Source organism: Cervus elaphus, chromosome 5 (genome assembly GCF_910594005.1).
Source record: "Cervus elaphus chromosome 5, mCerEla1.1, whole genome shotgun sequence".
Taxonomy (NCBI): Eukaryota; Metazoa; Chordata; class Mammalia; order Artiodactyla; family Cervidae; genus Cervus; species Cervus elaphus.
The window spans coordinates 99,914,937-99,928,043 of record NC_057819.1 but is presented as its reverse complement, the minus strand read 5'-3'; the positions used below and the strand labels follow the sequence as shown (position 1 = coordinate 99,928,043).

At 48.2% G+C, this 13,107-nt stretch overlaps 1 protein-coding gene across 1 annotated transcript; it reads right to left on the bottom strand.

The window, feature by feature from the left end:
* Window positions 1–427: 427 nt before the first annotated feature.
* WRAP53 (WD repeat containing antisense to TP53) lies at window positions 428–12,815 on the bottom strand. Its single transcript, XM_043903733.1, has 10 exons — window positions 12,098–12,815; window positions 11,845–11,943; window positions 11,493–11,604; window positions 2,898–2,986; window positions 2,608–2,698; window positions 2,368–2,500; window positions 1,378–1,586; window positions 1,081–1,184; window positions 802–936; window positions 428–689 (listed from the first exon to the last, which is right to left on the bottom strand). The coding sequence occupies exons 1-10, from the start codon at window positions 12,499–12,501 to the stop codon at window positions 443–445; spliced, it is 1,623 nt and encodes a 540-aa protein (XP_043759668.1). The 5' UTR covers window positions 12,502–12,815; the 3' UTR covers window positions 428–442.
* Between the last annotated feature and the right edge of the window lie 292 nt (window positions 12,816–13,107).

Below are 13,107 nucleotides of genomic sequence, written 5' to 3'. Positions count from 1 at the left end.
CTCTGCTGCCGAATGATGGTAAATAGTGTCGAGCGGGAGAAAGCGGGTGTCTCGTCTGTCACCGTCTGCACAGTCTCACAGTCACACCCAACAGTCTGACACACAGCTCCTGCCACTCCTGCTCAGCCACACTCACCCTGACCCCTGCCGCCCCCACCTTGGGAGTGAGATTTCAAACAGGTTTCCCCCCTTCAGTTTACCAAGTTGCCTAGCAACCCGCCAGTCAATGGCATGAGGCCCCACCCCCCACTGGCTTGACTTCACACCAAGCTTCGCAGCCCCATTGGTTCCCGCCTAGTCCCGCCTCTCAACCCTGGTTTCAGGAATATTATGCCAGTCCCCGCTGCTGGACCCCGGAGCCCACTGGTACCCCTCCCAGCCTCATCTCCATCATCTGCCTCCCCAAAGAGACACAAAGACTCTAGTATCATATAAAATCTTTTTATGTAAACTCGCCCCCACCTCCTTCTGTCCCTCCCTGTCCCATCTCCTCCTGGTGAGCATTTGAGATGCTGGTGTCTGGGCCCCCCCCACACCACCAGAGCTGAAGCTGACATTCGAGGTGCACGTGGCGCATGGAGAGCAGAGGAAGGTCCACTTCCTCCCCCTCCTCATCCCCACTCTCTGTGGGCTCCGGAAACACACGCTGCCCGGAGGCGGTGGCCAGCAGAGGCAGGCTAGGGTGCAAGCTATAGGGAGAGATGGGTGGCGCTGGTCAGTTCCCTAAGCCAGGATGCCCACTCCCTCAGGTTTACCTCCCTCCCAAACCGAGCCCCCAAATGTGCAAAATTGACTCGTGACCTCACGCCATTGGTGCAGTCCTTCTGAGGCTGGAAACTCAGCACTGGCTCCGGCTTGCTCTCAAGCCCCGCCCCGCCAGTGTCCCACACAGAGACAGCCCCGTTAGTGCTGCCGCTCACGAGGAACTGCCCGGTCCTGGGAGAGAGAGGAGAGGCCTGCTGGCATGCAGTCATCACCCGGGGCAGGAACCCTTCACCATCAAGGGCTGGGATCCCGCAGTTGGGCTCTGGCATCCCAGGGGCATCAAGGCCCCAGCAAGGAGGGCTGTCAGTCACTCACGGGTCCAAATCAAAGTAGATACGCTGATTGGTGGTCACCTCGCGGCTCAGGGACCACAGTGGGTGCCCAAGCTGCCGAAGATCCCAGCACAGAAGCTCAGCATCCTGAGGACAAAAAACAGGAGCCTAGAATCCACCCTCCACTCCCCTGCCTCCAAGACACACCTGCTTCCCTCCAGGGTTATAAGCACTCCTTTAGCTGATGTTTTCCCTTATGCCCATCTCCCAACACAGCAGACTACATCCCCACTCTTGCCTTCTACCCACTTGTTCTGGAACCTCAGAATATGAACCCTACCTTGCGGGCTCCGGAGAAGAAGCGATTGCCATCAGGGTGAAAGCAGAGGTGCGTGATGCCCCCTTGGTGTCCTCCCAGCAAGGCAAGAGGGGAGCCATCTTCCCAGGTGTACAGGCCCAGGGAGCGGCCATAGGAGCCACAGGCGTAGAGGGGCTGGGTTGGGCTAAAGGCTATGCAGGAAATGATGCCACTCTGGCCCTGCCTTTTTGCTAGAAGGGGAAGGAACAACATGGGGGAGAGGGCAAGAGTATCCAGCATTAACCAGGCTAATCAAAGATGTACCTCCATCTCCTGTTCCAGAGCCCAGGTGCTGGACTCAGTGTACCCCACACCCCATTCATTTTCAGCAGGATGAAAACTTCTGATGCTCCCTAAATCTTTCTATCCCCTTCAAAGGACCGAAAGATGCAAGCCCAACTTTCTTCCCTCTCAAACCTCAATTTTTCCTTTTTTAAAAAAATTCCATCATAGTTTTTTCTCCAGTCCAACACCTATTAAGCATTCAATTACTTTTATGACTTTTTTCAATTGCTTTTATTTTTCCCTTTGGCTGTGCCACAGGACATGCAGGATCTTAGTTCCCTGATGGGGATCAAACCTGCGACCCGTGCAGTGGAAGAGCAGTCTTAATCACTGGACCGCCAGGGAAGTCCCCTCAATTTTTCCTTGGAAGGGTCAGAAAGTTGAGACTTATAGGCAAACAGAATCAGCTTCTCCAGTTTCTTGAAAAAAACCAAGACTTTGGGAACCAAGAGGTAAAGAACCGACAGGGGAGGGGCTCAGGAGTGAACCAGCTCTTGACTAGAGTTTGACCTTGGGAAAGTTTTATCCCCTCCCTGAGTCTGCTTTCTCCTCTGCCTACTGGGTACAACCTCCCAGGGATGTGAGGATAACAACCCCCCAACCCCCCAGCTCCACACATGACCACAGGGCTCCTCTGCTCTTGGCTGGGCCCCTTTCTCTCCTCCCTTGGAGGTGCAGACTGCTTACCAAACGTGGTTCGGACCTCGCAGTCTCGGCCGGGCCGGGATGTGGAGAAGACACGCACGGTCCGGTTGAAGCCACAGAAGAGCTGGGAGCCATCCGGGGAGAAGCAGAGCGAGTGGGCTGCCGTCAGCTCATCCTGGGGGAAGGGAAGGGCTGGAAACAGGCCTGGCGCAGAGCCTCTTCCTTCTCTAGGAAGGAGAGCTGGGCCAGGGCAAGCCCTGGGGCTGGGCAGAGAGTCCCTACCAGGTGATTATAGGAGCGAAAGGAAGCCCGGAGCTCCCCGGTGAAGGCGTCCCAGATGTGAATTGGGTTCTCCCGGCTGCTGCTGGCCACGCTGAGAGAGACATGGACACTGAGGCCCTGGTGCTGTCAAAGGAAGGGGAGGAAGCCAACTGACCGGCCCTCTCAGCTCACATCTGAAAGGCAAAGCAAGCTTCCCTTCCTCCTGAGACCCCCACAGCCCCAGCTGTCTCTCAGTAGAGAGTCCCCTTAAAACGGGTGGGGAGGGAAAGTAGGCAAAAGACATCACTTACTAGGAGGTGTCCGGCTGAGCTGAAGACATCAGGGAATACCAGCAGTAGTCATAGATGGTGTCGCCTTCCACCATTCGAAGGACGGGGGCCTGGACAGAGATGCGGAGATGCCTGGGTCACTGGTAGGAAAAGGAGGCCCACTCGGACCTGGAGCAGCTTTATGGCAGAGGGAGACACTCTGTGGGCACTTAACCAGGCAGGGGAAGGCAGATCAGGCAAATACAAGAACAAGATCTTGATCTTCAAATTCAAGGCTCAGCTCAGATTTTCACATCAGACTTGGGCCACTAAACGCCATACAGATTTATCTTTTTGCTTTGTCAACACTTAGAGAGGAAGCAACACACAACACCCCAACCCAGAGACAAAGAACCAGCCAATGATGCAAATACCCACCGAGCCATCTACCAGGTGCCACTGGATTCTTTACAAAAGTTATTGACCAGTTCAGACAAGCAAGTATTAAAACAAAGCCAAACCAAACCCTGTGAGGCCTCCACTCAGCTTAAGAAACAAAATATTTTACCAAACAGTTAAAAGCCTCTTCCCAGTGAAACCCTCCTTCAGAGGGAAACACTATCCTGAATTTATCATTCTTGTATACTTCTTTAGGAATATATTCATAGAGGAAAGACAATATATAGCATGGTCTCGCTTGCCTTTAAACTTAATATGAATGGTACCAAGCTGTAGGCATCCCATCGCAATTATGAGATTTATGGTGACAAACTTAGCTCGAATTCATGCATTTTCCCTGCTTCACAGCACTCCATTCACGCATCCTTCTCTATTGACAGTCACTGATGTTTTTCCAGTTTTTGGCGAGTGTGCTTTAACAATCTGGTACACATGTGGGAGGGATTCTCTGCAGTTTCTGCTACCGAGGGAAACCACTGGGCTCCACGGTATGCGCTCTGCCAACTCTACAAGATTGTGTCACATTTTTTCCCAGAGTGCTCATCCCAATTTATTCCCCCCGCAGCAGCGTATAGGAGCACCCATTGCTCTGCCTTCTCTTGCTGTTGCCAGACTTCCATATTTTTCTCAATTTGAAGGCTGTGAAATGGTATTTCATACAAACTAAACTGGCATCTCTCATTACCAGTGAAGTGAAGACATTTTTCCTTTTAAGGGCACTTTCTCATAGTTTTTGCTCAGTTTTCCCCTTGGTTGTTGTCTTTGACTTACTGACTTGAAGGAAATCTTCACATCAGCAGGATACCAGTCCTTTGTCACTTACTTGCTGGCCCTTGGGGTGATGTCACCCAGCTGTGACTGCAGGTCCACTTCTCCACTCTTAACCCTTGCATCTGACTGCCTGGAGGAAAGTTCCACTAGGGCATCACAGAGGCTCCTCAAACTCAGTTTAGCCAGGATAGACCCATCCTCTGCTGCCTCTGAATCTGCTGCTCCTCCTGGGCTCTCCACCCCGTTCTCAAGCCTGAAGTCTGAGCACCCTGACTACTACTTGCTTCACGCCCTTTCCTCTCCTGGTCCAACCCAAGGCCAGAGCTTGCTGATTCCACCTCCTAGGTTCGCTTGAATGTGTCTCCTTATCTTCGATCCCACGTGTAGCCACTACCTTCTTGCCAGCGTTTCTACACATGCCCTGGCCTCCCTCCTCCCCATACTCTAACCTGCCACTCAATTTTCCACTCTGCAGCCACACTAAGGCCCTGGACTCTTATACCACATCATTCTCCTGCTCAAAACATTGCAATGCTTCTCCACAACCCTCAGTATAAAACCCAATCTTCTAGGAACCTCCCCTTACCAGGCATCTACCCCACACTCACCTCTCCAGGCTCATTCCTCACCCCTGTCTTCTTTCCTGTAACATCTCCACACTCTACCATCCTGACTCCCAGCTCTGAGAAGGTGCCAACTCACTGCACTCCTGGGCTGCAGGCTTTCACACACACTAGACTCCAAGTCTGGAACAGTCTTCCCTCATTTCCCCCAACAACTCTTCCTGGTCAAATCCGAGCCATCCTTTGGGTCTCTCAGACACTTCTCCCCATGGGAAGCCTCCCCCTCAACCACGTTCCAAATGCCCTCTGCGCCTCCACTCTGCACAAGTCAGGAATCACGTCTGTCTTACTTACCACTGTTTCCCCAACACTGGGGAACCAGCACAATCAGTAGTCAAATGTTTTAACAGGAAAATGGAAACAGAAGACTGTCCCAATAACATAAGGCCCAAAATAATAGCATCTTGAATTAAAACAGAATGAAGCAGATAAATTAGAAAGATCAGGTGGACTTGATAGGATTTGGTAATTAATTGGATGTGGGGGTTAGGAGAGGGCGATTAAAGGATGAGACCCTGGTTTCTGGTTTGGATACCTAAGGTCACCAAGATGGTGGAAGGACTTGGCATGCACAGGAGAGCTGAAGTGCCAAGGTACTCAGCAAGTTAGGGAGAATCAGACAGCCTAAGCCACAAAGGAAGTTTTTACAAAGCAAAAGAGCAATTGTCTGGATATAGCATCTGAGAATGAGGACACCCCCTCCCCAACCTGAGATACGTAGGACACAGGTTGTGCAGTTTCCCCTAGAGAAGGTACAGGAAAGGGAGGCCTCAGGCAAGAGCCACAGGGTAGGCAGAGTACTCAGGGAAGAGGCGGGGACTTAGAAACAAGAGTTCCAGAAAGCTCTGTGAAAAGGTAGAAAAAGGAGGGGAGGAGTTGGGAAACTATGCTGAGAAGAAGCAGTACACAGATGTACAAAAATACCCCCAAAACCCTCCCCCAATTTCCCCACCTACATAAATGCTATCCATTTCCATACCAAACTTTCAGACATTAAAAATGAAAATACCATGCCTCAAGGCCAAAACACCAAAACATGAAACAGAAACAATAATGCCACAAATTAAATACAGACTTAAAAAAGAAAATACCTAATCAGTGAAACTGTGATAGAATTGGTATACTCATATTGCCAACAACAGTAATAATAATAAAAAGAATAAACAGCATAAAAAGCTTTTGAAAACAAACCGATTATTGTTATTACAAGACATAAAAAAAAAATATTGATACTCTCCGACGTAGGGTATTTCTTACTTATAAAACTTCTCTGGAGCAACAACCTTTCATCTTGGGGGCTAGTCCGGGATCCTTCAGGACAAGATGGGCCTGATAATCTATGTGAGCCTACTTCTGCTGACTCCAAAAATCCTGAGTCTGCCTGCCGTTTGATCCTCAAGACAATGCCTTCCTGTCCTGGGCTCACTCCTATGCTGCATTCCACAATCGGTCTAACTGCTGGGTCTGCGGAGCACTCCCCACTTCATCGGTGGAAGGCTTCCTGTGGTGGACATCTCCACTTCAAGGAAAAGACTTTCTCCAAGTCTGCGAATACCTTCGACAACAATCACACGTGATGCCTCTTCTTAAACTGATGACATCTAACAACCTTAAGATGGACTGATGTAACTATGGACATAATGTGACTTTTCATTTTGATTTTAACTTGGTTTAATGACTATTTTGCCTTACATCTGTAACTGTATAATGGGGTTTTCTAACCGTCTAAAAGCTTTTAATTTACAAATAGTTGTCCGAGCTCCTATGAGTGCCACAGCCTCCTCCAACTATTACTTGGAGCTCCTGGATCAGACATCCTCACTATGAGGATTAGGAGAATATGTTGCCTCACCAATTTAGGGACAATGCCCCTTGTCAGCTCGGAAGCAGTTATGAAATGAGAATGACGCCCCTTTTCCCTAGGCAACATAATTCTCCTAAAAGAAAAGGGGGGGAATGAGAGAGTCATTTCCTAGGCAAGTTGATAAGAAGTCTAGGGGTCCCCAAGGAGAGGTCTGGGATATTCAAGGAGGAAAAAAGGACAAACTTTTTTACTTTTTTTCCTCTACATTCCTTAGGATTATATAACAATAATGTATCCTGCCTGAGGACAGTCTAAACCCTCTGGCTAATTCTGTTATCTTAAAACATAAATTATGGGAGTAGGTCTGGTCTTTACAAGGATGTATCCTGCCTGAGGACAATCTTTGGATTAAACCTTCTGGCCAACTCTGTTATTTTAAAATGTAAATTATGGGAGTGGGTCTGGTGAGGTCTTTACAACCTCCAGATATTCTTTGGATTCATTGGAGAGTATATAACTCCATTGCTAACACTAGCAAAGGGGGTACTCTTTTGCCCCCTTCTGATGCCTATGTCAGAAGCTTTCTCTACCTCCTTTATACTTTAATAAAACTTTATTACACACACACACAAAAAAAAAACTTCTCTGTTTCTCTGAAGAATCTCCATCAGAACACATGGAGATATTCACTGAAAAATAATTTATGATATAAAAAATCCTGAAAACAATCCAAAAGTCTAAAACAGAGGAACAGTTAAGAAAACTATCATAAGCATTCAATGCAATATCATAAACCATTAAGCATGATAACCACAATGACTAGAGGACCACAAAAAACATTTATGATATGATTGTCAAAAGTAATAGTGTACAAAACCATCTACCATGGTATTACAACCACATAGAAAGCTTCAGTATTTGGACAGAGCTTATGACAATGACAGAAAACCAAAGACAAACCCAGATAGTATATTAAAAAGCAGAGACATTACTTTGCCTACAAAGATTCGTGTAGAGTCAAAGCTATGATTTTTCCAGTAGTTATGTATGGATGTGGGAGCTGGACAATAAAAAAGGCTGAGCACTGAAGAACTAAGGCCTTTGAACTGTGGTGTTGAAGAAGACTGTTGAGAGTCCCTTGAACAGTAAGGATATCAAACAAGTCAATCCTAAAGGAAATCAACCCTAAATATTTATTGGAAGGACTGATGCTGAAGCTGAAGCTCTTAATATGGTGGCCACCTGATGCAAAGAGCTGACTCATTGGAAAAGACCCTGATGCTGGGAAAGATTGAGGGCAGGAGGAAAAGGGGACAACAGAGGATGAGATGGTTGGATGGCATCACCAACTCAACGGACATGAGTTTGAGCAAATTCCAAAAGATGGTGAAGGACAGGGAAGGCTGGCGTGCTGCAGTCCATGGGATTGCAAAGAGTTGGACACGACTGAGCGACTGAACAATAACAACTAGAAAGACTGTATAAAAACATAAAGGGCTGAATTTTGTAGAGCGGTGGGAAAACAACGACTTTTCCCCCTTTGTACCATTCTCATTTCTCTAAAACAAGTGTGTGCAATAAACGTTCAATCTCTCACATTTCCAGCCTCCTCTAACTATCCCTGCTCCTGAACTTTCAGGCTGGCTGCATTTTCAGGCAGGCCCACTGGTCCTGGCTTCTGGACACTGGTTTCTATTCCAGGAACCAGGGCGAGGTGTGCCTTACAGCTTGCACAAAGAACTCCCATGTCTGCAGTCTCCAAGCTCACAGAGGTGCAGGATAAGCAGGCGTTCAGGACCATCCCTGCAACAGGGCACCCTTCTTTCACAAGACCTGCGCTCCCACTGACCCACAGGCTTGGCATGTAGACTGTTCTCAATGAGTATTTGTTGAACGAATCAGTCAATGAAAGAATGAATAAAAATGCCCAACATTCTGGCCTCTGCCATTCCTTGACTTCCTCAGCACCCACGGCCACCACCTCCACTCTGGACCAGCTGCCCACACCCACAACTGAGTCATCACCACAATCTCTGGCCATCATCTCCAACCCATCCAGGGACACCCCACCGGTCTAGTAGTTAGGACTCCGTGCTTTCACTGCCAAGGGAGGGCCTGGGTTGAGGGTGGGGGGGAAGAACATCCAACCCATTTGGCTCCCTGAATTTCTACCACAATAACTGTTCAGCTTCAAAACCCATTTACAACCCATTTCCTTACCCACCTTACATGCTGGTCAACCATGACAGGGGTACCCTGGCAGACACTCTCGAAACACCCCTGGTCTTTCTGTCCTGGCAAACCCCAGCCAGACCTCCTATTCCTCCTAGACCATGCTTGCACTCAACTAACATCAAGGACTACTAGTGTGTACTGAACACTGACTACGTGCCAAGCACTATTTTAAGCACTTTACCCTAATTCTTTTAATTCTCACCATAATGCTATGAAGTGGGTGCTATTATTACCATCCTCATTTTACAAACAGAGAAACTATAGTCAACTTACTGAGGAAAGATGCACAACCATGCTAACTGGTCTCACTTTCAATGAAGGATTACAAATTTCTAGCGGGCACTGAGCAAATAGTAATGACGGGCTTCCCTTGTGGCTCAGCTGGTAAAGTATCCGACTGCAGTGCGGGAGACCTGGGTTCGATCCCCGAGTTTGGGAAGATCCCCTGGAGAAGGGAAAGGCTACCCACTCCAGTATTCTGGCCTGGAGAATTCCATGGACTGTATAGTCTGTGGGGTCACAAAGACTGTGCGGACACGACTGAGCAGGGAAAAAAAAAAAAGAAAAGCAATGCTACTCTACACCGAACATTCCTTGGTGGGTTTGATTTTCTTCTCCCAGGGGAATGATCATTTCACACCTTCTGCTGTCTCCCCACAGCCCCCTTCCTTCAGCTGATAGCCTCCCAATATGCTTCCCTGAGAAGCCAAGAGACTGAGACACCCAAATCTTCCCATGACCAAACAACTGCCTCTGAACACCCCCTTTGCCTTTCTTCCCACGGCGAGCAAGGATTCTGCGCCTGTCAAAGTCTTCAATGTGCTCTGGATCCCGTCTTCTCCCAGTCACGCACGGACTTTGTCACACACAGCCCTCTCTTGCAGCAGCGATTCCTCCCTCTCTACTGGTTATTCCTGACCTCACAGAAGCATCTTGTTAACCTTTCTTTGACCCCACATTCCCTCCGGTCACCATTCCATTTCTCAGCTCCCTTTCACAGGGAAACACTTTCAAAGAATTTCCTCTTCCACCCTCCCACAATGGCTTCTGCCTCCAACATTTCTCTGAAAGTGCTTTTCTTAAAGTCACTAACGTTTTCTTGGATCATTCTCTAAACCTACCGTCACTCTCAACATGGTTAGACATGATCAGAATCATCAGACATGATTTTGGCCTCCACTTTTGTAACTTCTCCTGTACCCATCGCCATGTGCCGGAGCGCTCCATCTGCTTGAGCCTTCTTCTCCATCTCCACTTTCTTGAGATTGACTCCATTCTCAATTCCAAGATACCATCAACACGCTCTCCCACTTTCAAAGTATATCCCCAGCACCCTTCTCCAAGTCTTTCCTTAGGTTTACATTTCACATTTAAAGTACCTAAAAACCCTAAATTCCGTTCCAACACCTCTTCATATCCTCTGAGTAAACTGTATCCCCATCCACCCAACTGACTTCCAAGTCCTAAGAAATATACTTCAAATCCACCCACGTCTATCTCTCCAGATACCACACTAGCACAAGCCAACATCATTTTTTACCTAGACTGTGGGATACACATCCGGATGAATTTCCACTCTTGCCCACTCACAATCCATTCTCTAGATTTCAGCCATCATTTCAATCCTCTCTTTTGGTCTCTCCTACGGCTTCCTCAAAACACTCCAAATGCCCTACCCACAAGATGTGGCTGCCAGCCACCTTGCCATCTTCACCATGCTTTCCCCCTCACTGGCCTTGGTCCAGGTGCACTGGCTTGCTTTCTATTGCTTGAACACACAAGGCTCTTTCCCAGCTCTAGGTCTTTGTATAATAGCATTTTTGCCTCTTCTTGGAAAACTTCACATGACTGATCTCGTCATCCTCCAGATATCAGCTCAAATGCCTCTTCTTCAGAGAGCCCCTCCCCTGACCTTTTTTTTAATCTAAAGCAGCATCCTCAGGACTTTCCTAGTGGTCCAGTGGCTAAAACTCTGAGCTCTCGATGCAGGGGGCCTGGGTTCAATCCCTGGTCAGGAAACTAGATTCCACATGCCACTAAGATCCTGCATGCTACAACTAAGACCTGGCACAGCCAAATAAATAAATAAAGTTTAAGTAAATAAATAGGTAAATAAAATGACACTATTCAAAAATACAAATAGGTAAAAATAAAGCAGCATCCTCTAAGAAATATACTTCAAATATACTTCAAATCCACCCACGTCTATCTCTCCAGATACCACACTAGCACAAGCCAACATCATTTTTTACCTAGACTGTGGGATACACATAGAACAGTCTCTCTTTGTTCTATTTATTTCCTTCATAGCATTTATTTATTTCCTTTATAGATTTGTTATTATCTGTAAAGAACTTCATTATTTATTGCTTTACACGTTTGTTGTCTGTCTCCCACACAAAAAAGCAAACCAGCTCTTTGTCTCATTCATCACTTTATCCCAATACCAATAAATGACTACTGGTGGTCATTCAACACATCTCTGTAAATCAATTAAAAACCACAGTGAGAAAGCCAGGACTCTTTTACAGGAAACACATATTCCTAACTAAAGAAAGACAAACATCTCTTTTAAGTGACTTCGGAATTCAGGGTAGAAATATTACTTGTGGAAACTCATGGCAAAGAAGTGTCCTGCCTGAGAAACAGGAAACATGTGGACCGTTCTTTCTCCATCTACAGGAAAGCCTTAAATGTGCAATGTCTGATGAAGTGGCAGAGTTAGCTCTTAGCCCCTGCCCTTACCATTTCTGCATATTCCAGTTGCTCCCCCTCATTGTACAGCTCTGGGGGCAGGTTATAAATCCGCAGAATATTATCAGCACTATTGGTCAAGATGCAGGAACCGTCAGGGGCCCTAGGAGGATGAAAGAGTTAGAAAGCTGGACAGACCTAGATCTTCCAAGTGCAGGGCTAGGGCTGAGCTGACCTCTGGGACAGAGAAACACCCCTAGGACCTTGAGGAGAGAAGACACACAATCCTAAATGCAACTGAAGCTCAGGCCAGGAATTCTTACTCCTTCTCCCAGATAACTGGGCTGTTTTAAGGTGGAAATCCTGCGCGTGGTTTCCTCCTTGCCCCATAATCCTCACTTACCACTTACAGCCTTTCAAGAAGTTTTCAGGTTGGGTGATGAACTCTGACCAAGAACCACTGAGAAACCGAGGCACCTGGGAGAAGCTGTAGTTCCAAACGCTGTAAGGAAGATGGGGGGCGGACAACAAACCTGGGTCGCCAAAGCGAAGTGGAAACGGGCCTGGAGAAATGGGGCTGAGGACTGGCCTAGGAGATTACCTCACACTCCCAATCTCCTCAGATTCCTGAGCCAACTGCTAGCAGCACCACTTACGTGTATCCCTCATCCTCTGAAGTCAGTTCTTCAGACACACCTTCCACGTCTTCTCCGGGCCCCAACTCTGGCCTGTTTGTTTCTTCTGCAGGAAGGCTCACATTTTCAGAAAGTTCTTTCTCCTCGACACGACTGTTCAGCTCACTAGGAGAACCAAACCCTGTTTCCAGGGAAGTGGAGAGAGAAGCTGGGACCCCTTCCTCCAGCTCCTGGGACAGAGCTAAGCCAGCCACGGGATCTGAGGACACCTGGGGCGGATCATCCCCATCGCGTGGCGGTGGCATCAGTTCAGGGTCCGTATTTTTATCCATCGGGGAAGCCTGAGGAGAGAGACGGGCTGGAGCTGGGGCCTGGTCTGAAGGAAGGCAGTCTGGAGCTAACTGTGGAGCCTCCGGTGTCTTCATACTGCAGAGGAAGCGCGGCAGACATTGGCCGCGGCCAGGCAGCCCTCTTCCCGTCGGCTACCAGGGGCCGAGCCCGCGGAGTAGCCGAGCCCGCTTCCAAGTTCTCACGGATTGGGGTGCAAAACTGGAGAAATGCTTCAGTGTGTGCCTCCTCCCGGGAGGGGGCACAAGGCTCAGCGAATAAACAGCGTTCCTAAGCCTAGTCAGTAGCTATGTGCCACCAGTTCTCGCGGGATTTGGGGCCACCTTTCCATTGGACCCCCGCATCCCTGATCAGACTTCGCGCGCAACCCAAGGGAGGGGCGGTGTAGGAACGTAACAGGTCACGGGTAATCGTTCCCATCAAGCCCTGGGGCTCTGGGAAGTTTGAAGTGCCTGTTGGGAGCTGTAGTCCGAAAGCTTCTGCCTCGACGGGAAGTGCTTGAGCTCCCCCTGTGGCCTTCGGCGATCATTCTTAAAGCACCTACTCCCCTCCCCAACCGGCAGAGGGCGCCAGCGCTGTATTCGATATTACAGGTTTTGCGCCTCTTTTGCATCTCATTAGCTAAATTTTTCAGAACTCCCGTCTTTTTTCATTCATTCAATAAATATTTATTATTGAACTCT

Excerpts from the sequence above, each read along its gene's own strand:
- WRAP53 (XM_043903733.1), bottom strand. The coding sequence starts at position 12,501 with ATGAAGACACCGGAGGCTCCACAGTTAGCTCCAGACTGCCTTCCTTCA. Across the intron at positions 2,987-11,492 it reads AACTGGAATATGCAGAAATG|GCCCCCGTCCTTCGAATGGT; the intron begins GTAAGGGCAGGG and ends ATCTCTGTCCAG. Across the intron at positions 1,185-1,377 it reads TCTTCTCCGGAGCCCGCAAG|GATGCTGAGCTTCTGTGCTG; the intron begins GTAGGGTTCATA and ends TTTTGTCCTCAG.